General features: G+C 48.5%; 1 protein-coding gene across 3 annotated transcripts; it reads left to right on the top strand.

Annotated features, from left to right (window-relative positions):
- Positions 1-903: 903 nt before the first annotated feature.
- Positions 904-24,055, top strand: xylb (xylulokinase homolog (H. influenzae)). 3 transcript variants are annotated; one of them, XM_030756740.1, is made up of 19 exons: positions 904-985; positions 1,809-1,891; positions 2,054-2,123; positions 2,295-2,375; positions 2,730-2,816; positions 3,034-3,162; positions 3,248-3,313; positions 3,396-3,468; positions 3,544-3,662; positions 3,775-3,856; positions 7,783-7,823; positions 7,959-8,074; positions 9,610-9,725; positions 9,846-9,919; positions 10,020-10,095; positions 10,237-10,295; positions 10,451-10,538; positions 14,578-14,672; positions 21,222-24,055. In XM_030756740.1, the coding sequence occupies exons 1-19, from the start codon at positions 929-931 to the stop codon at positions 21,288-21,290; spliced, it is 1,581 nt and encodes a 526-aa protein (XP_030612600.1). In that variant the 5' UTR covers positions 904-928; the 3' UTR covers positions 21,291-24,055. The 3 variants fall into 3 exon arrangements, with proteins under 3 accessions (XP_030612600.1, XP_030612599.1, XP_030612601.1); XM_030756739.1 differs by having other exon boundaries at positions 9,999-10,095; XM_030756741.1 differs by lacking the exon at positions 2,295-2,375 and having other exon boundaries at positions 9,999-10,095.
- The last annotated feature ends 2,877 nt before the right edge of the window (positions 24,056-26,932 follow it).

The following is a 26,932-nucleotide window of genomic DNA, read 5'->3' as shown; positions in this document are numbered from 1 at the left end:
CCCTCAGAGACACCAAACATGATGATCTGCAGCAGACGGCGTCCTGACTCTGGACTCTCGCAGCTCTCAGACAAAAATCAAAAACATCAAAACTTTATCAAATATGTGTGAAGGTGCAGCATTAACTTATGATCACAGTGACATACTTTGTATAATTTTATCAGAGAGAAAAAATGAAAGTGCAAACAGGACATCCTGAAGAAATGTTGGTCTTTATTCAGTCGTATTTTTATAGCTCCAAATCACAGCAGTCACTTAAAGCTGCTTCATATTGTAAAGTAGAGACCCACAATAATACAGAGGAAACCCAACAATCAGACGACCCCCTATGAGCAGCACTTGGTGAGGGAAAAACTCCCTTTAACAGGAAGAAGCCTCCCAGGCTCGGGAGGGGGGGGGGGGGGGGGGGGGGGTCATCTGCTGTGGGGGGGGGGGGGCAAAGGTGAGCAGCTCGGGTGGTATTAAGGTAAAATAACAGAGGTGGAGTTCCTGTTTTTTTCCTGTCCTGTTATCAGGGGCTCTGATCTGACCTTTGACCTGAGCACAGGCGGTCAGGCTGGGACATCACAGACCGTCGGTGCTGCTCTGGCGTCTGTGAATGAAGCTGCGCTCTCAGTTTAACAGAACTCGTTTCTCTGAGCTGAAGCTTCAAAGACAAACAGCACAGTAACATCCAGCTGTGTGATGAGTCCAGATGTTTGTGCCGGACTGAAACCTGGAAACACGATTGTTATTCATTTGGGGAAATAGATCAGTGGCTGAATCTTGGATAAGGTGGGCTGTGAAGGAGCCATCTGATGTGCCCTTCAAAGGTAAAGGGCGGAGTTACTACAAGCAGGAGGAGGAGCAATGTGAGGTCGGTGTCTCTTTAAGTGTGGACCTCCTCCTCCTCCTCCTGCTCCTCCTCCTCCCGCTCCGTTTCCTCCTCATGGCCGCCGCTCCGCACGCTCCTCTCTACCTCGGCCTGGACTTCAGCACGCAGCAGGTAGGACCTCACCTGCGCTGCGTCACGTCCCTCTATGACGAGGAGCAGACCGCGTGCAGATAGCAATCAAAAACAGAATTTAGTGCGCAGGCGCAGAACGAGGCGGAAGGTTTGATTCGTTTGTGACGGTTTCAGCTGGACTCTGCACCGGAAGTGATCGGACAGATTTTGGCCCGCGTGCACGAAACAAATTGAAGCTTAAAATCGATGACGTCATTATTGGGCTCACGTAAAATTACGTCAGAAAGACGCGAGCAGCACTGAGTCACGTGTCCGATCATTTGTAATGATCAATAACAGGAAATGAAGCGGATCATTTCCAGGTCAGTCACTCCTGAACCCGGATAACCTGACCCTCACCGGTCCCACTGTGACGCAGACCCACAGACAGATGCTGCTGATGTTTCCAGCAGCGAAGACACTGAGTGCGCATGTCCGTGTTTGCATCCAGCAGCCGTCTCCTCCCCCCTGACGGCTGCTGACACACCTGTGACAGGTGGGGTCAGCAGGATGAGAGGGCGTCACAGCAGAAGGCTGGAGTTTGTGTGTCTGTTGTTGATGAGTTCCTGCTGCTCACACATCTCACAAACCCAGCAGAGGTTCACTGTGACTGAAGACTGAGCCCCTCAGAGCTGCTGCTCAGGGATTCACTCAGCAGTTATTTTATTATTGGGATCTTCTTCCTTTGCATTGATCCGTTATCAGAGGGCTTATTTTTGCTCTCCAACAACTAAACGATGAATCAGCTGAAGGAGGATTATTAAACTAAACTTGTGTCCATCAGCAGCTCCGTCTTTAATCTTCTGTTCATGTCCTCCTGAAGCTGAAGGTGGTGGCCATCGATGGAGACCTCCGCGTGGTTCATCAGAGCAGCGTGCAGTTTGACTCTGAGCTGCCCGAATTCAGGTATCACATCGTTTTCAGTCTGCGAACAATAAACCTGACGCTGCAGCGGCTTCAGATTCACCTGTCAGGGTGACCAGCAGGCTTTTATTGTAAAGGGTTTTAGTCAGTATCTTATTTTGAAGCTCAGACTGGCAGCTCTGTTTGTTTGTTTGTTGTTGTCAGGACTCAGGGAGGAGTTCATATCCACGCTGACAGACTCACAGTCACCTCACCTGTGCTGATGTGGGTCAAGGTGAGACACACACACACACACACACACACACACACACACACACACACACACACACACACACACACACACACGCAGAGTCATGTGACGCAGCTCAGCTGTTCAACACTCATCAGCTGACCTCTGACCTCAGCATTTGGGTCCTCAGACTGTGATTGGCTGTTCTGTCCCCAGGCTCTGGACCTGCTCTTGGACAAGCTGAAGAGGGCGGGGCTTGATTTCTCCCGTGTCAGAGCGCTGTCGGGCAGCGGGCAGGTGATTGTTGGACTTTATTTAAAGACCCAGAAGGTGCTGCAGCGTGAGCAGAAATATGTGGACAGCTGACCTCGTGTGGCTCATTAATGCCCCGCCTGCAGTCAGCTGATCCTTCATCTTTCTGAGGCCCAGAATACAAAGTTCCCCACAAACAAAGATGAGCGTGTATTTAAATGTCTGATGCTTCATGTTGATGCAGCGGTCTCATGATTCAGACTTTGGTGTCAGCGACGCCGTCATCAGGAAAATACTGGGACAGAGGCGTCCACAGACATTTGGTCACGCAGCATGCATGATGTCATGATGATGTCACCTGACAGGAAGCTGTAACACATGAGTTCTGGTCTCTCTTAGCAACATGGCGGCGTGTTTTGGAGGAGAGGAGCATCTCAGACTCTGAAACATCTCGACCCAGACCAAGACCTGCACCAGCTGCTGCAGGTGTGTGTGTGTGTGCGTGTGTGTGTGTGCGTGCGTGCGTGCGTGTGTGTGTGTGCGTGCGTGCGTGTGTGTGTGTGCGTGCGTGCGTGTGCATGTGTGCGTGTGCATGTGTGTGTGTGCGTGCGTGTGTGTGTACGTGCATGCGTGCGTGTGTGAGATAACACATCATGGGTGGGCGTGGTTACCTGCTGACTCAGGTGTGCCGGTGCGTCCTCAGGACAGTTTCTCGGTGTCGGACAGTCCGGTGTGGATGGACTCGAGCAGCGCTCAGCAGTGTCAGGACCTGCAGGCGGCAGTGGGAGGAGCTCTGAGACTGGCGGAGATCACTGGATCCAGAGCCTATGAGGTCCAGCTGTGCCACATCTGTCTGTATGTGATGCAACATGATGCTTAACGAGCTTTAAAGGACGCGTCCGTGTGTTTGTGTGCAGCGCTTCACAGGAAACCAGATCGCCAAACTGCATCAGACCCGAGCGGAGGAGCTCGAGGACACCGAGGTGAGAGCTTCACTGCACCTGCAGAGGCCTGTCTCCAGGTGTTTCCTCACACCTCATGAACCTGTGTGTGCTTTGGTTTCAGAGGATCTCATTGGTCAGCAGCTTTGGCGCCTCTCTCTTCCTCGGGGGTTACGCTGCCATCGACTACAGCGACGGTACGGTTTGTTTGGTTCTTCATCCTCTGAAGGTCTGATACCATCAGCTGATCAGTGAACCCTCTGCCTGTTCAGGTTCAGGGATGAATCTGCTGGACATCAGGACCAAACACTGGTCTGAGATCTGCCTGGAAGCCACCGCTCCTTACCTGGACCAACTGCTGGGAGCTCCACTGCCCTCCACATCTGTGCTGGTAAGACTGGTCCAAGCAGGGCCACACTGGTCCATACTGGTCTGTGGTGGAGGGTTGACTGGTCCATACTGGTGTGTGGTGGTGTGGTGTGACTGTCCCTGTGCTGCTGCAGGGCCCCGTCTCCTCCTACTTCGTGCAGCGATACGGTTTCTCTGAGAGCTGCAGGGTGGTGGCGTTCACTGGAGACAACCCAGGTAGGAAAAATCAGTTTTATTGATTCTCATCATGAAGGCTGATTGCTTTAAACAAACTGTTGATCAGTGAGGCACCAAGTTCAGAAAAACAGAGCAAGTAAAAGACGCATTTCACTGAGTTACATTCAGCATATTTTTTAAAAATCCTGTAAATCTTAATATCAATAAGATAAAATATCAGATAAAATTTGTTTATCTGCAGAGTTACAGCAGGTAGAAATGAAGTTAAACACAAAGTAAATAGTAAAAATGATGAAGTCATAATCAGTGTGACATCATGTTAAACACGCTGTCATTTCCTGATTCTAACACTAGGTGGTGCTGCTGTTTCACTGTGAAATCTGTGCAGTTTCTCTCAGTTAAACTGAAGAAGAAATCATGTCAAACCAGGATCAGGACACAGGTCAAACCCAGACTCCTCCCACTTCCTTCCTGTTAACTTCTAAAATCTCTGCGGTCTTTAAACGCATCGCAGAGCTCTGAATTCACCCTGAACGCATCGTCTCACCTCCACAGAGCCGAAGCTGAAGCAGCACCGAGAAGCTCGAGAGCTCATCGATTTAACGCGTTTGTGTTCTCGTGGAGAAAAAGTCCGATTTTCCTCCTCGGTGTGCGAAGCTGCAGCACGACAGACTCACACAACGCTTCACTGAGTCAGACAGAAACGAGAGAAACCGAAAAACAGTCTGAAAAAACAAAATTAAAACTAACAAATATATTTTTGAAAAGAGAGAAATCTGAGGCGTGTAACAAATATACCAGGGGTGTCCAAACTTTTTGGACAGAGGGCCACACATGGAAAAATATACAAAAGGCCGGGCCACTTAGTTCAGGACAAATTTTATATATCACAAGTTATTAAACCAAACACATGTGAGTAATCATTGACATTGCCTGGATCACAGTTTTTTATTAATGATTTTTCAATTTTTCATTTATTCTGCTGCTTTACAGGTCTTTTCACTGTTGGCAGCCTCACATTGCTTCTTACTCGGGATCATGATTCCCTCTTCACACCCCTGTATAAAAATGGGGAAATATAAGGGGGAAAGAGGAAGGGTATATGTGAGCTTGTTATGCAAATATGTATTTGGGCTTGTTAACAGATTTATGTTTGTTGCAAAATGTTATCAACTTAAATTGACTGAATTTATAAATTAATTACTTATTTACACATGATTATATAATAATGTGTATTTTTACCTCACCTAAAATGAAAACAGTGCTGCACTCAGTGGGAGCAGTGATGCTGTGCTTGGCTGGCAGATCAGGAGTAAGTTTGGTGGTTGAGATGCGGAGGACATCACAGAGATGGCTGTCAGTCATTTTGGTTCTCAGTCTGCTTTTGTTCAGAGTTAATAATGAAAATGTTTGCTCACATATGTATGTGGAGCCAAACAGACTCATTCTTTTTGCATGGCGTCTCATCAGAGGAAACTTGTCCTTTTCCACGCTCCGATAGAAGTCAGGTAGGGACAAAAGCTGGTGTTGATTTCTCAGAGAATCATCACACTGCATATCAATAAGTTCTAATTGCAGACTCTCTTCCACTTCCTCTGCATCCACCAGGAAGGGAGTCGAGAACAGTTTGATTTGTTTTTCAATATTAGAGAAATCTTGGAAGCGCTGACTGAATTCTGTCATCAGAGATGTGATAACAGACAAATATTTCCCTTTCTTAAGAGAAAGATTGGCCTTTGGAAAAGCACTCTTGATTTCTGACAGCGTGGGGAAGTGCGCAAAATTAAAGTTGCGTAACTGTGCCTCAAAGAGACGGAGTTTCACGCAGAATGCCTTCATCTGCGTATAAAGTTGTGGTACAAGCTGGTCTTTGCCTTGTAGGCTCTTGTTAAGTGAGTTTAGATGATCGGTAAGATCAACTAAAAATGCTAGGTCGGCCAACCATAAAGGATCACTCAGCTCATGAAGCGGGCGGTCCTTTTCTTTCAAAAACTGGTCAATTTCCGACCTCAGGGCATAAAACCGCTGCAGCACGGAGCCGCGACTTAGCCAGCGCACATCACAATGGTACAGCAGGTCTCCGTATTCAGCATCGATGTCTGATAGGAACGCTTGAAATTCTCTGTGGTACAGCCCTCGTGCTCGAATTATGTTTACCGTTTTCACAACAGTGTTCATCACATCGCCGAGCTGGACTGTCTTGGAGCAGAGGGCTTCTTGGTGAATGATACAATGCATTTTCACAGCCTCACCTCCACTCCCTTTAACCTTGGCACACACCATAGAGGCCATTCCTTTGCGCTCTCCGGTCATAGCTGGGGCTCCATCCGTTGTAACTCCACACAACTTGTCCCATTTAAGTCCCATGTTGTCAACTGCATCTGATACCGCTTCAAAAATGTCCTTACCCGTCGTTGTGCCCTTTAGACTTCTAAGATCAAGCAGCTCCTCCGTGATGCAAAAATTATCATCAACTCCCCGCAAAAAAATTAACAGCTTTATCTGACATTTGATGTTTTAAGTCAGCAGACAAGTCTTCTATTCGCCGCACAACTGTGTTTGTGGACATGCTCACGCTGCTGAATTCCTGCAGTTTTTCCGGGCACATTATTCCTGCAACTTTAGTGAAAGGTTTTCCGTGTTGTGCAATGAGTTGAGCTATCTCGTAGCTAGCCACTGTGGCATTTTCTGTTGCCTTTTATTAGCACGAAAAAAATACTGTTGCTGAGCTAACAGGCTGGCTGCCATTTGCTTAACTTTATGTTCTCGTTCGGCACCAGTGTAGGATGCATACGTCTGATGTTTGGTTTCATAGTGTCTTCGTAAATTATACTCTTTCATCATTGCCACAGTCTCAGTACAAATCAAGTACTTCCCTTTCACTTCTATAAAAAAGTATTCATTTGCCCACCGTGTCTGAAATCTTCTGCATTCACACGCTACCTTACGTTTCTTCATAGACGCCATTTTTTGTCTGCCCTGACATTTTTCTTCACTTATCTTGTTTTGTTGAGAAACTGCCTTGTTCAAGATAGTAGCTCCACCTAGTGTTAAAAAAATGCAGTGCAGTCAAGCAGAAATTTGACGCTTGAGCCATATTGTCCACCCATCCATCCATTCACTTCCGCACATCCTGTTAAGGGTCGCGGGGGGGCTGGAGCCTATCCCAGCTGTCATAGGGCGAGAGGCAGGGTACACCCTGAACAGGTCGCCAGCCTGTTGCAGGGCCAACACGGAGTGACAGACGACCTTTCACACTCACATTCACGCACTCAGTCACACCTATGGGCAATTTAGATTAGCCAATTAACCTAACCCCAGTAAGTGCATGTCTTTGGAATGTGGGAGGAAACCGAAGTACCCGGAGGAAACCCACGCAAGCACGGGGAGAACATGCAAACTCCACACAGAGAGAGGGAGAGGCCTGGGCCAAGGTGGAATCGAACCCAGGCCTTCCAGATGGTATTCTAACTGTGAGGCAGCAGTGCTAACCACTGCACCACCATGCGGTGGGCCATATTGTATTATACTTATTTTAATTTGCTGTGGGCCAATTAAAAATGGACAGTGGGCCGCAGTTGGCCCGCGGGCTGTAGTTTGGACACCCCTGAAATATACGATAATAAAGATTAAAAAATAAAACTTTAATAGTGATTAAAAATTATATTTTTGAAACCAAATAATTAAAAAATAAGAGTACAATTTAATAATGAAAAAAATGAATGACTAGATTTAGCAAAAATGTAAAATAAAAAAAACAAGGCAGGAAAAAAGAAATAATTTCAATAAAACAATGTAATAAAATGAAAGAATATCAATATAAAGTAAATGGAATATGTAACGTGTTTGTGTCAGATTATCAGATTATCGTTGGGTTTTTCAGGGCTGATATCTGCATGTTTATAAATAATGAAGCAGATAAACGACCTCAAACTCGTTAATAAACCTGTTTTTGCTTCACTCAGCGTCTCTGGCAGGAATGAGGCTGCAGCCTGGAGACGTCGCTGTGAGTCTGACTCTGATTCACTCCTCACACCATCATGTGGTTATTGTGGCTTTATGTGTGTGTGTGTGTGTGTGTGTGTGTGTGTGTGTGTGTGTGTGTGTGTGTGTGTGTGTGTGTGTGTGTGTGTGTGTCCAGGTGAGTCTGGGGACCAGTGACACAGTGTTTCTGTGGCTGCAGCAGCCTCGTCCGGCTCTGGAAGGTCACATCTTCTGTAACCCGGTGGAGCAGCAGGCGTACATGGCTCTGCTGTGGTACACACACGCACACCCCCCCACACAGTCATTGTTCAGTCCTGGATAAATCAGAGCAGCAGGTCAGACTAACATTGTCTCAGGTAAAGCAGACAGGTGAGGGGCGGAGTCAGAAATCTTTGTAGAATTCATGGAGGAAGTGAAGCTCCGTGGAAACCAAAACCATCAGAGAATTCAGACTGAACTCTCTGTGACCCGTCCTGTGTCACGGTGTGACCCTGCACTGTGGACAGGTGACCTCCCAGAGGTTCTCAGACTCAGGTCTGAGGAACCTGAGGGTCCGTGACGAACCAGATGAGGAACCCGGGGCCCACAGCACCAGCAGAAGGTCTGATGGTGGACCTGAGGACTTCATCCTGGATACACCTCCTCAGACCATCACTGAGCCACCAAACTGATCACGTTGAACGATGTTAACGTTCTCCTCAGCTTCTTCAGACCCTTTCACATCCATCACCTGTGCTGAGGGTGAACCTGCTCTCACCTGTGGAGCTCCACGGTGCCGGGCTGTGAGCTCAGGTCTCAGTAAAGGGAGTCAGGGCCTCGTTCCACCCTCATGGAGTCTGTGTCTCACAGTCTGCACACGAGAAGCTGGAGGTCAGAGTTCAGCTCTGACAGTGGAGACAGCAGCAGCCTCTGACCTCCGGTCCCTTTGTAGAGGCTAACTAGCTTTGGCCTCTCCAGTGTACCTAATGTTAAGGCCATTACACACTGGACATGTTGTTTTTGTGAATGAATCGTCCTCATAAAACTCACTGTGAAAACAATAAGGTAACATCATGTGATGATGTAATGAGGTGCTGATGTTTCTAAACAAGAGAAGAAACAGCTTCTGGGTCCATCCAGCATCAGAAAGCAGCAGCAGGCAGAGTTTGATGGTTCGATCCCGGAGCTGAAGCCTGTGATACTTCAGGATGTCAGGGGGCAGTTTGAGCTCCTGTTGGAGGAGCTGGGATCACATCTGAGGAGGCAGAGAATCATTTCAGAGAGCCGACTGAGCCGGAGCAGCGTGTAGCTGTGTGAGGTACCACTGTGGGATTTTACTGCTCCCACATCTGTTTATTCAGGGTATCAGTGCGAGTTTTGAGCTATAAGCTCACATGCTGCTAACTGCAGCGCTCTGATTGGTCAGATCTGTTTGTTTACTTGTGAAAGTCAGAAAAATCAAACGTGATCCAAAAAAATAAATGCAGCAAATTCGTCCTGTGGAATGTCGCGGTCACTGAACGGCTGCATGAAGAACAGGCGAGTCCGAAAAATAGTTTTAACACACGAAACATTCGCACAAATTTATGCGTTGGGCCTTTTGGTCGCACAAGTGCAATGATCTAAACCAACGTTCTCCTCAGAGCGGCTCCTCTGTGCTGAGACGAGCCCGGTCAGGTGGTCCAAGCTTCCTTTTAGGGGTCCACCTGGTACGGACCTCGAGGCGATCCAGGAGTTTTACCTCCAACATCCACTGTGTCACGTGATGGAGATGAGGGGGCGGAGTTAGAGACACAGATTGTGGTTTTTCAGCGTTTTGTCATCCACAGCTTCAAGAACGGATCTCTGACCAGAGAACGTGTCAGGAACGAGTGCGCTGGAGCATCATGGGAAGTTTTCTCTGCTGCTTTGAGGGACACGCCGCTCGGAAACCATGGAAACATCGGTGAGCTTCCTTTCCTCCATCCTTCCCTCCATATTTCCTTTCCTTTCTTCTGTCCTCCGTCCCTCTCTTCCTTCCATCTTTCCTTTCCTCTATGTGATTCCTTGCACTGTGTGATTTCAGGCTTTTATTTTGACACGATGGAGATCACGCCCCCTGCGGTGGGCGTTCATCGCTTTGACTCTGCTGACAGTGAGGTGTGTAGTGCAGCATTTCCATCCTCCCTCTGTGAGCACTCAGACTGTGATGCTGCTGTCTCACCTGCCTCACCTGCAGGTGTCCTCGCTGCGTCCTCAGGTGGAGGTTCGGGCTCTGGTGGAGGGTCAGTTCCTGTCCAGGAGGCTTCATGCTGAGAGGCTCGGTTACTCCATCAGTAAGACCTCCTCCAGTTTTCTGGACCTCAGCTCTGGTTACAGATATTTTTGAACCTGGACCTGAGCCTCAGAGAGCTGCAGTGACTCTGACTCAGGTTAAATGTCCTGGAATCACAACTTTGACTGGTTCCTGTTTTCAGTTCCAGGAACTCGAGTTCTGGCGACAGGAGGAGCGTCATCGAATAAAGAGATTCTGCAGGTCCGCCCTTCATCTGGCTGAAGCTGTATTAGCACCAGGATTCACACCTGTATTTAAAATGACATCATCATGACATCATCAAAGCAACAGCTGTTTGTTTTGTGGCTCTAACGAGGAGCAGAAGAAGAATTCACTTCCTTTGGTCTCCTCATCAGGTCCTGTCTGACGTGTTCAACGCTCCGGTCTACACCATCGACCTGTCCAACTCCACCTGTCTGGGTTCGGCCTACAGAGCTCTGCACGGTGAGGGGGCTGCAAGCTTTTATTTTGAAATTCCTTCCTTGGGCTGTAGATGAGTAGAGAAGGAGTCTTGTTTTTCTTCTGATTTGGAAACTCTTCGTACACGCCAGCTCTCGACCGGCGTGTGTGATGTGCTGCTGCAGGCAAGGAGGACAATGCAGGATACACCAGCTGGAAATCTTAATTTTTTTTTTTTTTTTTAGCCTGTCATGTCTGGCATCTTTCACAATCGGAATGATGATCCGAATGCACTGATGTACCAAACATATTTGCTTTGACAAGAACAGCTCTATATGTTTCCTATAGGCTCTTCTTGTTAATGTTTGCAATTTTATTTTTATTTATTTATCTTTTTATTTAGTTATTCATGCCAAGTCTGACAGGCAACAAGGAAGGGGCAAGAACAAGAGGTGGGGGGGGGGAAAAGGGGGGGGAGAGAAAAGGAAGAAAGGAGATAGAAAAAAAAATATATATATAAATAAATAAATAAATAAAAGGGGTTGATATACTCACACACACACACACACATCCAACACACACCCATATGCACCTACATATACACACACACACACACACAAGTTTATTGTTTGTATTAATGTGTGTGTATGCGCCTTTGTCATGCAATGTATTCGATAATGAGGGCGAGAAACTGCAACCATGCCCCCCGCGATCCAGAGGCAGATAGGGAAGGACCCAGGGGACCCAGGCCATCCACAGCACAGGAGCTCAGAAGACTTGGGGCCACACATCCCGATGGCAACCGCGTACACTCCCCAGAAGAGGAAGGAGGGAGGCTACAGACGGAACCCCCACAATCCAGGGGCTAGAGTCCAGAGAGCCAGAGACGACGGGCAGCCCACCCCCCCCGGCAGGCCGGCACCCCCAGCACGGGCCAGGCATGCGGCCCCCGAGGCCCCAAACGCCCGAGAGCAGCCCGACACCCGGCAGAGCCCCCCCACGCGCCAAAGAGGCCCAAGCCACCCCCAGGCCACGGCCGCCAAGGGAGCAGGCCAAAAACCATGCCGAGACATCCGGCCACACACCCCGGGACCCACGGGCACCCACACCCCAGGGGCGGCAGTGACGACCAGCGAGGAGCAGCGTGGAGCGGTAGGGAGGGGTAACTCCCACCCTCCGTGTCCCACAGGTGCCAAGGCTTGGCAAGCCACCAACCCAGGCCCAGCTGTCCACACACACACACTCTCACTAGCACGCACGTACACACACACACACACACACACACACGTACCAGTCATTCCCTCATGTACACACACGCACACACACACGCACGCACATTCGCATGCACCAGTCACACACTCATGCATACACACTCACACGCACATACACACACACACACACGTACCAGTCGTTCCCTCATGTACACACACGCACATACACACGCACGCACATTCGCATGCACCAGTCACACACTCATGCATACGCACATGTGACATACATGGACACCTAATGTGGAAAGCTTAATTAAAATGAAAGCTTTATTTACTGAGTGCAGTAACTCAGGGCAGGAAGCACACAGCTGAACCAGGAAGTCAAACATTGAGGAAACACTGGCGTGAACGAGGACGGGACAACAAGCAGAGGAAACAGGACTTAAATACACAAGAGGGCTGATGAGGGGAAGCAGCTGGGAACACAGGTGAGCCAAATAACACTCATGACAAGGGGGAAGCAAAACACAACACACAGGGACCAGAAGACTATCAAAATAAAACAGGAAGTCAGACGAGGGAACAAAGACACGGACTAAACACCGAACACCAAAGAACACGAGGAACAAGAAATCCAAACATAACAAAACCCAGAAAAGCTAAACACAATTCAAAAACTGAGCACCAACAACAAACACTGGGTCATAAGGACCATGACAGCGTGCCCCCACCCACATTATTTCACCTGCTGTGTTCCTCAGTGATGTCACGTCTGTGGATCAGGCCTCCATCACAGAGATTTGGGAAAATGTAAATATCAGGACAAAAGGTGCGAGATTCCTGCAGCTTTCCAAAAATGGGATCTCAGTCAGGACCGCTGCCATCCAAAGAGACCGTTTATTTCCACGTGAAGTCAAGGATGATCAGATCAGCCTCCACCCCCGCTTTGACTCCACCCCTGCTTTAACCCCACCTGTAGTTTAAACTCCACCCACGGTTTGACTCCACCCACGGTTTGACTCCACTGCTACGTCTGCAGCAGCTTCTGTCCACTGGGGTCAGTCACTCTCCTGGATCAGCTGTGCTAAACTCGAGTCTCTGGCCTCAGACAGGATGTGTTGGACCTGCTGAGGTTGTGTGTCTGCAGTTTTGTCAGTGTTAGCATTGCAGCTAACGAGGCTGCAGACTCTCAGACCCGTCGTGCTGCTGTCACTCTTTAATTTCCTCACGTGGGATCAATGACTCTAATCTCATGTTGTCCTCGGGTCACAGCAGAGCACAGAGCTGAGACTGTAAACTGTGTGTGTGTGTGTGTGTGTGTGTGTGTGTGTGTGTGTGTCCTTTGTTACAAGGTCAGGCTGAAAGCATTTGACTCTGCAGGTCAGCTCACCCTGTGGTAACAAATTACATGCAGGGCATCATGGGAAAAGAACCCAGTGAGTGTTGCTCCCATGATCCCGTGCGTGGATGAGGTCCTTGGAGTCCTCAGAGACGGCGATACATGTGATCCTGAGCACATAAGGTTCCTCAGCATCGTCCTGACCTTTGGTTCGTGTGTGTGTGTGTGTGTGTGTGTCCTTCCTTGACATGTGTGTTTGTAACAATAAAACCACCTCAGGGCTGTTTCTCTGACCTGTTGCCGGCACCAGACTTGAGCTGTGATTGGATAACGAGCTCTGAACTCGTTAGTGAGGCTGAGAGACCCAATGTCTGAGGCAATTAACTGGTGATTAATTCAAAACTGTAAACTAATCGTGTTGTAATTCTTTTTAATGATTTCCTGCTTGTTTTCCTCTGTACGAGCCTGCTGATTGGTTAATGAGCGAACCTGCTGTTTGCTGAACATCGGCTGGAAAAATCCAAGCAGAACCAAAAACATTAACCTTGATGGTGAGAGAGGCAGAGTTCACAGGTCATACATGTGATTACACATTTTAATACTCTGACCCCGACCTGTGTTATGCACTGACCCTCTGATTGGTCAAAAACTACCTTGTACTAGAATAAAACCCTACTAACAGCCTCTGAATGGTTCCCCATGGAGGTGATGGTCCTTTAACTGGGGTATCAGTCTGTAACTAAGCCATTAATTAACTGGTTTGGAGACGGTGGCTCTGACACAAAGACAGGAGGCTGACTGAAGATGTTCAGATCTTCACTGGGAGTGAGCAGGATGGACAGGATTAGAAATGAGTCCATCAGAGGGACAGCTCAGAGTCAGAGAGGCTGAGATGGTTTGGACATGTGCAGAGGAGGGAGAGAGGAGATCCTGGACAAAGGATGCTGAAGATGGAGCTGCAGGAAGGAGGAACAGAGGAAGAACTCAGAGGAGGTTCATGGATGTAGTGAAGGAGGACAGAGTTGGTGTGACAGAGGAGGATGCTGGGATAGGGGGAGATGGAGGCAGATGATCTGCTGTGGCGCCCCCTAAAGGGAGCAGCCAGAGGAGGAAGTAGTTTAGCCTGTAACTGACCTGATGTGCTCCCTGCTCATCAGTCTGTAGGAATGGAAATGTTGTTCCACATTTTCTTTTCAGATAAATTAAAACGGAGTCACATTTTTGACTTCCTCAGACTGATGATGACAATAAGACATTTTATTTGTGGTCGCCTTTCGAGACTCTCGGGGTCATCTTACAGAGTAAAGATAAAATAGACCCACAAACAACATGATGCAACATCACGTCCAGGTCAATGAAAAAGAGGAACAAATCCTGAGGTTGATCCGGTGTCACAGACTGCAGTGAGACTGCTGCATCAGTGGATTCTGTTTGCAATCATTCATAAAATACAGCAACACACACACACACACACAGTGTGGTGGGGGCGGGGCTTCTTTAACACCTTGGTTAAGTCTGATTGGTCTGTTTTCAGGCCTGGCAGCAGAATCCGGAGTCTCCTTCTTCGATGTGGTGAAGAAAGCCCCGGAACCACGACTGGTGGCCAATCCTCATCCAAAGGCGAAGGAGGTAAGGCGGCCATGACTGCGGGGACCCCCGCTGAGATGATGATCCCACACCTCTGAGCCTGAAGCTCTGAGCCTCCAACAGATGTTGGAAGCAGCAGGAACTTCATGAGACTAACATTTGTTCTCATAAACGCAGAAACACACAGTCTGCTCTCCAGCAGTCTAATTAACATTTATTAAATTAGTCACTGTGTGTGTGCGCCTCATATTTCCCCGCGGTGTGTCCTCCCACACACATTTTGATGTTGTGGCATTTTGCTTGGCTCATCACTCCCGAGGTTGTGAGGTGTTGTGTGTGGGTGGAAACGATCTGCAGGTCTTTTAGCCTCCATAATGAGAGAGACTCGTGGGTATTAATTCTGTTTCCACTCTGGCTTCTTTCATCGGCGAGAAAACGTCGACGTACAGACACGAAGCGAAGGGTCACGGAGCGCTGCGTGGTTCACAAAGACCGGGAAACATCACAGCGTGTAAATATTAGCGTTCATGATTCATCCTCGGAGGACAGGCTGACCTGCCGGCTCCTGTATCCACAGAAACACCCCCCCCCCAGCCTCCGGACGCTGTGAGGCCCTAAATGCTCACACATGTCCTCTGGATGCTGAGGGAGAGCATCTGGAAGGAGTCTTCATCAGAGGCAGACACACAGATATGAGTCCTCATCGAGCCTGATCATGTGAGACGTTCTCGTCAGATGATTGGCTGAATGTAATTTCATGTCTTGTGTGTTTGTTTACTCTGATGATGCAGTTGGAGTGAAGTGTGTATTTAAAAGCGTCCCTTCAGTCCTCCATCTGCTCTCAGCACTGCCCCCATCAGGGCAAACTGTGAACTACAGCACTGTTATTAAAACCTCTGCCACTGAGTCCAGACATTAGAAACAACACTGACGCCAGAACGCTGTTCAGATCAATCAGGTCACCAACAAACTGTATTTCAAAAAGGTTAAACTGATGGCTGATCAGCGCTGCAGTGCAGGTGCTAACAGCTGTAATCCTGAAGGTGCCGAGGAGAAGAGAAGGTGGAGGTTTTCCCTCCAGGATGAGGGAAGCATCAGCCACGCTGTGAGAGAAGAAAGCAGGTCAGGTTGATCTGTGACAGGGAGCAGAGTGTATCTCACACACACATACACACACTCACACATGTGTGTTCATGCATGGAAACACACACATGCTGTCCCACTTTCATGACTCACTGCCTCTTCATTAAATGTGTAGTTCCCTTATGGAACAAGTGAAGAAAATTATATGACAGGCTTTACACACACACACACACACACACACACACACACACACACACACACAAACACACACACACACAGGTCGTATGGGGACAAAGCTGCTGCAGGAGATGAGGGTGAGGCGTGAATATGTAACTTTGTGTCGTTCACAGTGAAACTTGTTCAGAGTCTCTGGCGTGCAGGAAGCTGCGTGCAGTACTTTCTCTGAAGTACTTCAGTTTTCTGTGTTTCAGAGGTAAATATTGTACTTTGTACTGCATCAATTTCAGGCTCGAGTTGCTCCTCCTGCAGATTTGATGCTGTGGTGCTGGTATTATAGCAGTGTGTGGGTCAGTCGGAGCATCTGCAGCATCAGTGATGAATCAGTGCCATGATGGATTCTTCTCTTCAGCTGCTTGAACTGTTGTTGATGCTGAAGCTTTTACTGGAGCTTCTGCCCTTCAGACCGAGACTCTGGCTGAGACCTGACACTTTATGGTAAGATCTCCATTTGGGCTCAAAGGAGTGGACGTGACCCTGACCCTAAACTAGCTGCTGGTGACCTGATGGTTGTTGGAAGGTTAACTAAAAGGTGCAAAGAGTTCAACACATGTGCAGCTGCTCTCCATGTAATGCAGGTGTGAGGGCGCACAGCCCAACACGAGCCTGCAAACAGTGATGATGGAGGTGCTGAGTCCTTCAGCCCGTGTGAGGCTGTGGGAAGGTGGGAAAAGGTGGAGCGCCCTGTCAGGGTTGGGAATGAGTTTAAATGGAGGAGTTCTCGTGGTCTTTATCATGGCAGACAGTGGGAGCAGGGTGGTGTCTGTCACAGTGAAGAGAGAGCGGAGCATGAGGGTGGTCTTCTGGCCCGTCTGCGGTCCTACCCTCATCTGTGACCGTGACCTTTAGGTAGAGACCTGAAGAATGAGGCTGTGGTAGCAGAAGTGACCTTCTGTAGGCTGCCCAGCTCCATCACAGAGCTGAGAGCACAGCTGCTGCTTCACACTGAAAGGAGTCCAGCATCGGAACAGGACATCTCTGAGGTGAGGAGATTCAGCCATGTCCTGTTGGTGGAGACCAGAGCAGGAACCCTCAGGAGACATTAGGAACACCGTGGTATCCCCCCTGAGGAGCTACAAAGACCCAGGTAATGGTTATAAAGTGAGATGATGTCTCTGTGGAGCATGTGGTGCTGAAGGTTTGGTGATGTAGGAGCTTCTCAGAGGGGTAGGTGCTGAAATGCTTCTCCTGGCAGACCGAATCAGGTCCAAGATCTTCTGTTTACTCGTCCCGCTGATCTCAGAGCAGCCATAAACTCTCCTTTCCCGGCGGCGATTAGATGATTCTCTGCAAACACTCTCAAATCTTTGTGTTATTGTCTTACCCCACAGAAGCTCTTAAGAACTGAGTGCACTCACACACCATTAAGAGCTTGTGAAGGTCGCTGTTGGTGAAGCTGCACAGAAAGATGGAGGCACTTTGGAGGAGCGAGGCCTGTTTGAGGCTGTGTTTAAACGCTGCTCTCAGTCAGAAGGTGCATTCATAAACCACAAATAAGTGAAGTGTGAGAGTTATAAGTGCTGCTTTTGTTTCTCTCCATTTAAATCTGCTCAGAGCTCTTTATGGCTGTGATTTGGTTAACGTGCTGCAGGAAGCAGAAAAGGCGAACTGTGCATGAAGTGTAGATAAAGAAGCCAGAGCTGCTCATTATGGTTCAGAGTGTTTCTATTAATGTTTGCAGCTTTAAATGAGGACACAAAGAGCCGCTCTGCCTCCTCAGTCACTTCCTGTTCCAGAGTCTGCTGCAGCCACACTGTCACAGTGGAGGGGAAATTATTTGATCTCCTGCTGGATTTAAACACTGAAATGAGCTCTGATTTTTATGGTAGTTTCGTTTTAATGCAGAGACAGAAAATCCTCCAACAATCAGTTATAAACTGATCTGCAGGTCGTTGAGTGACAGAAGTGTTTGAGCCCCCACATTAAGGTCATGGAGTGGCCTCCAGGTCTCCAGACCTCCTGTAGAAGATCTGTGGAGGAGCTGAAGCTCCGAGTTTCCAGCAGCAGCCGAGAAACCTGAAGGATTCAGAGAGTTTGTGCATAGGAGTGGATCGACATCTCACCGCCGTGCTCACCAACAAGGGTTTCTACCACGTACTGAGTCACGTTTGGCTCAGAGATCAAATCCTTCTTTCACTCAGTGACATAAAGATCAGATGATCACCTTCATCTGTGTTTCTCTGTGTTTTGGTGGATTTTCTGTCTCTGCAAATGAAACCGTAACAATCAGTTAGTTTCTGTGGAAGTGATTCAGCAGGGATCAGATCATCATTTCCTCCACTGTGACCACCCTGAACCCTCTGCAGAGGAGTCGCCCCCTGCTGGACAGCTGAGAGACTGAAGCTGTGTCGTTTCTAAGTGAAACGACTGAAACGGGATGAACTGGTTTGACCTGGAGGGGCTTTCAGGTGGAGTCCTGATTAAATCTGGTTTTAGTCGGAGCTGATCTCGCTCCACCCTTCGTCTCTGTCTGCAGGTGGATGCTGTTCATCAGGGTGGGGGTGATTAGGTTTGTGTGTCTTGTTTTGAATCGGCATGTCGGAGCAGATGCAGGAGGAGCAGCCGGGTGGAGCTGTCCAACATTGTGAAGTAATTAGAGCGAACAGGTTGAAATGAGGCCGTCTCGTACCTGAGGTGACCCCCCCCCACCCTGCCCCTCCCTCCTGGGACTCTGTGAAGTGATTGACAGAAGAAACCTTAAAAGGAAAGTAAAACCTCATCACTGCTGCTGCGACCCTCGCCTCCTTCATCGTCACATTTCTCCTCCTTCCCTTCATCTCCTCCTCCCTTTCTTCACCTCGCTGCTCTCGAGGGGTTTAAAGGACAACTTTGTTCCCGTCTGTCACTGAAAATCATTTGAACCCCCCCCACCCTCCTCTTTTTCTCCACATTATCACTTCTGTTTGTTTTTAGCTGAATTGTTTTCTCCTCTTATCTCTGCTCTGAAGCTGCTTTTCATTCCTCGTGCTTTTCCACCTGAGACAGAAAGAACGACACGCTGATGTGAAAGTGTCCAAATGAAACGAGACGCAGCCTCGGAAAGAGCAGGAAGCTAAAATTAGACTGCTCGAAGAAACAAACATGACCTGAATTTAAAAAAACGTGAGGCATCAGGAGGAGGAGGAGGAGAGCATCTTCAGCTTGCTGGCACAGATTACTCCTGTGTCGACTTCATGTGGATGTTTTCAGGTGAAGTCAGCTTTATGCTGTTTCTCTGCCAGCACTCAAACAGTGAGACCCTAAATTTAGCTTTAGGGTCTTTTTTCCCTCCAACATCCAAATAAATCCAGAATCTGGAGCTCCGCCTCCTTTTACAGTCTGTTAGTCCAATGAAGCCACAGCAGCCGTATTATTGGTCAGATTATTACATTAAAAAGAGTCCAGCAGCAGAAAAACAGCCCACAGGTTCAGTTCAGGGACTCCAGTTAGCTGAGGTGAAGCTAGCAGACAGCTAGCAGCTATAGCCCCCTGTGTCACCATCCACCTGTCAATCAGAGAGGCCACGCCCCTAATAATGTAAATTTTAGTTATGAAGGGGGAATTTAAGAAAATTAAGAACCACAGACACACAAACTGGTAGAAACCATGTTGGAGAGACTGTGTCTGGATTTTAAAGGACTCCACGGGATCAGCAGCCCACAGGTGAAGAAGGTGGAGGGGTCCACACGCTGTGACCTCAGAGGTCCATCAGCTTAGGCGGCTCTGTGGAACCTCAGGCCACGCACTGATCCGTAGGTACGGGTGATGCTACAGTGAAGGGATGTTAGCCGTGCTCTGGTACGAGCCATCTGATCCGATTGGAGTTCCCTGCAGGTGACTCGGAGCAGATTTACTGAACACAGAAAATTCCAGCATACAGGAAGAGCTGAAGTGAGCCTGTGCAGCTCCTCACTCTAGTTTTCCTGAAACTTCTCGGGTGAAGAAAACCAGGACTTATCAGAGGTAACCTCCAGATTATGGGGGCTCTGGATTATCCCTGATCGGGAATTCTGTGGGGACTGACTGACTGCTGCAGCCCCGTGTGGACATTAGAGGAAGTGCAGCGTTGGTGCTTCAGCTGAACTTGCAGGCCTGGACGTTCCTGCGTGCACAGATCGTGGTTGGTGGAGGTGTAACGTTCTGTGTTAGAGACTTTAGCAGCATTTTCCCGTCAGGAGTTCTCTCTGTTCTTCTCCGTCCTCACTAACGTCGAGTTTCCTGCTTCAGTGAACGCTGCTCGTGGTTATGGTGTCGATTAAACCTCTCACACTGTTGAGCGCTGATGGAATTCCTGCTCTGTCGTCCTGCGTTAATAACTGATGCTCCTCCACGAGGAGCTCGTGGCTCGGTCCTCTAATGGAGCTGTGTGTTTACTGAAGTGATGTTCTCTCATGTTCGTCCTCCATAATTAAACACACGCTTCATGAATGAATAACGAGCTGTGCTACAACACCTACACTGTGAGGGGACACACACACACACACACACACACACACACACACACACACACACACAATGTAGGTGCAGCTGAGTCATTATTCTCTCCATACTCACTGCAGCTTATTAAATATTAAACAGCAACGTAGCAGAGAGGAAGACGGTGCTCAGTGAGGTGGTGAGGAAGCTCTGTCTATACATCTGCCTGTTTAAGGTCACACACAGACACACACACGCACACACACACACACAGACACACACAGCAGGCCCCTCACTGCTGCAGCATCACCTGCAGATGGAGTTTTTTAAATTTTGGGCAGACTCATCCAAACTTGGAGCACTTTTCAATCTCATCTCTGGTGATGGGGCGGGACACACGTGGACAGGCCACCAGTCTGTCACAGGGCCAATAAAACCACAGGGAAGAACCTGAAGCTCGACTTTCCTCTGAGTTCTTTGGAGAAAAGTTCAGATCTGCTGGTCAGATCTCACAGATCCCTGAACGGAGCGCTCTCCGCTCTCATCCATCAGTCTGAACTGTACAGGTCAGGAAAATGCCGACTGTAATCCGCAGTCGGACACTTCGTCCTGTACACACACCTGCTGCTCCTCCTTTGACTCTGATATTTGGGTGGTGGTGATGGCGGCGTTGGGGCTGTTTCGTTCCTCTGAGGTGGGACAGAGACCAGGAAACTCAGCCGAGCGTCACCAGTCACGTGACAACAAAACCACCAATCAGAGCAGAATGTAGAGTCCCTCCGGCCGATCCGGTCTAGCACTGACCTCGGTCAGCCGGACAGGCTGAACGACAGGAAGCAGAACAGACACTCAGGATTTCTTCTGTTTGTGTTCCAGGTGTACGACGAGCTGCTGAAGCGCTACGCCCGATTGGAGGAGAGAGTCCTGCAGAAGAACCGCACCTGAGCCTCAAACGCTGCGATCAGCGAAATCATGACTCTAATTTTTCTCCTTAATCTGTGTTTTTGATTAGTTTGACTTTAATTGTACACCTCATTATCGTTTGGTATGAATCGAGAAAGTGTCAGATCATCATCAAACGAACCCTCAGCGACCTGAAGATCAGCTGCTCTGTGTTAGTTCAGCACACGATGATGAACCAGCAGCAAACTGGCCTGAAGGTTTCACTAAAAACAGGTTCTGAACCCGAAATGTTCCAAAGTGGAACTGCAGAAATACGAGACGGGTTCGAGGCACTGAAAAAAGTCCACTCTCGGTATCAGCTGGATCCTGAATTTGGCTTAAAGTTGAGCAGTATGAAGAGCTTTGAAGACATTATTGAATCCAGGACATTCCAGAAGTGGATTCAGTACCCGGAATGCTAAAGGTTATTGGATCTGTGATCCCCAAACAGAAGCAGATCCGGTTCTCTGTAAAGAGGACGGTGCAGACGCCACACACTTCAGCCTAATTCCTGCTCCAACAATCGACCCGAATCCACCACCAAAGAGGATTTTCTTTTTTATTTCAAACTTTTCCTTCTTTATTCTCGACCGGATCAACATTTATTAGATATAATTTTTTTTGGTTTTTCTGTCTGCTCATGTTTTGAACGGTCTAATTCCTGTGTCCGTAAACTGGGACCAGGATCTGGGCCGATCCAGGGAGCTGGATCAGAATTCAGCCCAGAGCAAAGAGAACTCACAGACTCTGAGGACCACTGCAGTAAAAATCCATCCGAGGAGAAATTCCCACTGAACTAAAAGCAGTTATACATCATTATTATTATTAGTATTAGTAGCAGCAGCAGCAGCAGCGTGTCTCTTTTAGTCCTCCGTGTGGTGCACGCTGAGCCTCCGGCTGCTAAATTGTGTTGATAAAGTTTTTGCATTCACAAACAGCAAACTGAGACCTGCACAGAAAAAACTGATCGACTTTTAAACGTGCAGAGATTCAGGCCTTCAGTGAGTGAGTCCTCGCTGCTCTGAGGCTCGAGCTGCAGCCGCCTCACTGAGCTCGTAGGGTCACCAAGCACCAAGGGGTTTCCACGGTAACCTGGGCGCCACACGTGCAGATCCTGGCGGTTTAATGAAACACTTGGATCGCAGCACGGTTGGTGGACAGCACTGAGCTGTTCGTGTCCGTGTGTGATTTGAGACCTCTGCAGAAGAAGGCGGCGCTCTTCCTTCCATCACATCAGACCATCAGACTTATGCTTTAAACAGAGTCCATCTGTTTGACGTAACGCTCATCATCACCGTGAGCACGGGGGTCCACGGGGACGTCCACGTGCCTCCTGTGAGTGCGTGGACTCGTCCACAGAGAATTTACATCAAATACACCAACTGCACCCAGACGACGGCACAACAGGAAGTGCTCGGCCTTTGGGACGGCTGAGGCCTCGTGCTGCATTTAGAGTCATTAATGCAGCTTTCATACAACAGCTTTATTATCACCGCAGAGTTCTCTCCTGCTTGTTGGTGTGTTTGCCTCCAGCAACCATTTTAAATCAATAATTTAAATAAACAATCTCTTGAACATGTGATTGGTTATTTCTGTTATTTCTGACGAGGCAGCGAGGTAACGGTTAACGACACGTGAGGGTCGAGGCTGTGAACCTTCCTGATGTGAGCTCCTGTGTTATCGAGGCGTATGACCCACTGCAGTCATTCACAGCTGCAGCGTGAGCTGGGTGTGGAGTCTGTGAGCAGCTCTGAGCAGGACAAAGAAAATACCAAACTTCTCACTGACCAACTCGGCCAGTTAAAACCAGCAGCTGCTGAGTGAGGAGCAGGAAATGTAATTCAGTCTGAAACTAATTTCAGTGCTTCTGCCAAACGCTGATGATAGCTGCCGTTTTATTTCTGTGAGGTGTTTTCCTTCCGTCTGCAGGACTCACCTGCACCTGCTGCTGGTCCAACAGAGACAGGAAGCAGACATGCAGCAGCTCACATCCAGATTCACATGCAGGAGAAACCCGACTTCATGAAGCCGCCCGTGCTTCATGGTTACAAAGAGCTGCTTCTGGGAGGTTCACACATCACAAAAATCACTACAAACACAAAGATGATCCATGCTGAGTTTGACTTCAAAAGGCTGCATTACAGAGAGCATCAACAAATATATTTATGTCCCCTAAAAAGTGATTAATTTACTTGAGCTCCACCTGATGGTGTGAGCTCCACCTGATGGTGTGAGCTCCACCTGCAGTGGCTCTGCTCTGAGGACCCCTGATATCAGCACAGATCAGAGGATCGGCTCAGAGTGAGCGCTCATGCTTCCTCTGCTCTCAGAAAGGTGTTCACAGGCATTATTACAGCTTCAGTTTCAGCATCAAACACGGCTGCTGCAGCGCCACCTGCTGGTTAGTGAAGTCCTGTGATGAAGCCTTCAGCTGAGCGTCTCCACTAATTTTATCTGTTGTAAAACTGAACGTGACTGAGGAACCAGACCTGCTGCACTGCACACACATTGGCTGACGACTTGTGATTGGCAGGTTGTTAGCCAATGAGCACGCGCCTCCTGCAGTTCCTCTGCTGTCCAGCAGACACAGGTGGCTGTACCTGAACACCTGTGAGTCTGTGTGACTGTGTCTGCACAGCTGTGATCTTTTGTTACGTCCATCAGCTGAAAACAGGAAGTTTGACTCGTTTGTTTTCTTTGTCATGAATGAACTGAGTGATGACTTCCTGCAGCCTCGAGGCTCGTTCCACTGATTAATTCAACTTACCCGCTAAAATAAAAGTCATTATTTGAAGAATTAATCTGAATAATGCGTCTCTTTATGGGTGAATTAAAAGCCTTTCATCTTGTATTCATCATTTAATACTTATAAAATATTGAAGACCCAGGTGAGACGAGTGTTCTCGTTTTCTCAGTCACAAGATTAAAGCGCTGCTCGTCCTTGAGGACATGCCCACGCTCATCATCCCTGAATGAGGCGCTGTCAATCACTCCATCGGCTCCGCGTCCTCCAGGTTCGCGCTTCAAACGAGGGCAGCACCCCGGAGCTTCACCCCTGACATGTGGAGGAAGATGAGGAGAAGGGGAGACGGCTGAATACACCTGCAGGGTGAAGGACGCTGCTCCGCTTTTCCTGAGCCTCACCGAATATGCTGAAAATAATACTAATAACAAAATATCTCAAACATGTGTTTGAAACACACAGAGCTGTGAGAAAGTCCCCCCCCCCCTCCTGACAAAAAACAGAAATCAGGCAGGAGGGGGCGGAGACTTTCTCACAGCTTTCCCACAGTTTGTTTCTGGACTCTGAAACAGACTCAGTAAAAAGCATCAGCCTCCAAAAACAGTGAATAAAAGTCCAGCCTTTAAAACAGAAGTCTGCAGCAACTATATCACAGCAGCTTCTCTGTGCAGTCATGTAAACATAATCTCTGCAAATACTTCATATGACTGCAAACACCTGCTTAAAAACTGAAGCTATGGAGAGAAATGAGTGATCACCCTGTAGCGGTCTAGGCTCATCGGTGATTGGTTGTCCTCGTCTACTTAATCCCGTAAACCCCGGGCTGTCCCACAAATAAGTGCTGGGAGGATGCTCACGTGTGAATCCAGGTTATCAGCCTCTTCCTGCTGGTGCGGTTAAATCACCTCTGGGTGTCTTACAACCAAATTCAGCCTTGTGTTGCAGTCACCCAGGCCTAGAGACCGGTCTGCAACTCCCTGATAACCACCGGTTTCTGGGGTCAGGTTGGCAGATGGTTGCTGCTAGCAAAGAGGTGCTGCACTAAAACCTCCTTGTGATTGTTTGGTTGCTGGCAGGTTGCCACGATCGCCTACAGTTTGTGTGGAAGTCACAGAGCAGTAGTGAACATGTGAAATGATGCTGTTTGCCAACAACAACAGCCACTAACCAGCCACTCGATGAATACACATTTTTGCCTAGCAATCAGAGTCTGCCGGGGGGGTGCCAACCAGTCTGTAGGCCAGTGTGACTGAGTTTGATGTATTAGTGTGAGGAAGGCCTTCGTTTCCTCATTGCACCACAAACATATGATTGTTTGCAAGAGGAAAAACTTTGTTTCCAGAGATTGTTTTTGAAGCAAGAAAACATCATGTTTCTGTCCATGCGATGCTGCCAGGCTGCCCCTCAGACTGTCCAGGAGATCAGTGATGCCCTGGTCCAGACCTGGGAGGAGATCCTCCAGGACTCCATCCATCATCTCATCAGGAGCCCCAACACTGTTACAGCTAAATGTTCCATTTTCTGTCTTTGAGTTCAGCCTCTGTAGGCTGATCATTTTCATCTCCATCAAACACTGTGGCTCCTTTCATTCCTCACACATCACTCAGTCCATATCAGGATGATATCAGCAGGATGTTTTTCCCATTCAGATCTGACGTGCTTCCAAAGTGTTCCTTTAATTTTGGTGAGCAGTGTGTAGGCAGAGGAGTCGCCCCCTGCTGGCCTTTATGAAGCTTCAGCTTTAGGTCACATGTGTTTCAGACCCAGGAGCTGCGTCCATGTTTTATAGTGATGATGCTCAGTGTGCACACTGAAGCCCCTCACCTCTCTGTGCTACATTAAACACACACATGCAGAGCAGTGCGTCATGCAGCAGGAGATAAATGTGGATTTGTAGCTGGAATTCATCTTAAAGCATCAAAGGCACGCTTCTTCTCCTCACTGTGATTTCATCGCTCTGCCTCTTCTGCTGCGGTTTAATGGCTCTAACAGGAGAATTAGCTGCAGCAGCTGTTTATCTCCATCACTCAGTCAGCTCGTGTTCACACAGGAAACAAACGCTCGTCACGTTTTTATTTGGGAAACTCAGTGAAACACAAACCTGATTTCTGCCTGTTATCAGATTACAGGCCAGAGTGTGATAAAGGTTAGCCTGTGTGTGTGTGTGTGTGTGTGTGTGTGTGTGTGTGTGTGAGAGAGAGAGAGAGACTGTGTAAACGCCACTTTCTCCCTGGTGACTAATGCCTCAGCCCTGAGAGATGGAGTTCGATTGAGATGGGCTCTGTCTGTTTGTGTGTGTCTGTGTGTGTGCATGTGTGTGTGTGTGCGCGTGTCTGCATGTGTGTATGTGTGTGTAATGCGGCAGTGGAGACTGGGTTCATGTGAGGAGACAGACTCTGCAGAAAGGGCCACATGTGTGTGTCTGCATGTTGTGTGTGTGTGTGTGTGTGGGTGGGTGGGTGCTCCATAGCATTCACAGGATGGGAGGGGGTGCCTCTCTGTGAGCTGTCCTCAGATGACTCTGGTATGTGTGCATATGTGGATGTGGGCGTGGCTTATAGTTGTCCTCAGCTGTCTTCTGTATCCCCGGAAACCCCGCGGCTCTCCTGCATCTGTTTACCTCCGTACGGACCGACTCCGAGCCTGATCATTAGCCGGCCCCCCGCCTTCATCCAGCAGCTGCCTCACCGGGGAGCTCTCAGGCTCCGGAGCCTTTTCTCCGGTAATCCCGACACATGAAATGTTGTCAGATATCAGACTCGGTGTTCAGCTCTGTCATGGATGGATCCTGCTCCTCAGCTGGACCATCACTTCCACAATGAACTTCATGTTTCAGTCAGACCTGAAACCAGCAACTGAGACCATAAATTCAGCAGGAAAGAGTTCACTGAGGTCAGAGGTC

This window comes from Archocentrus centrarchus, chromosome 20, assembly GCF_007364275.1.
Source record: "Archocentrus centrarchus isolate MPI-CPG fArcCen1 chromosome 20, fArcCen1, whole genome shotgun sequence".
Lineage (NCBI taxonomy): Eukaryota > Metazoa > Chordata > Actinopteri > Cichliformes > Cichlidae > Archocentrus > Archocentrus centrarchus.
The sequence above is the reverse complement of the archived record's forward strand: the minus strand, read 5'-3'. Positions and strand labels throughout refer to the sequence as shown.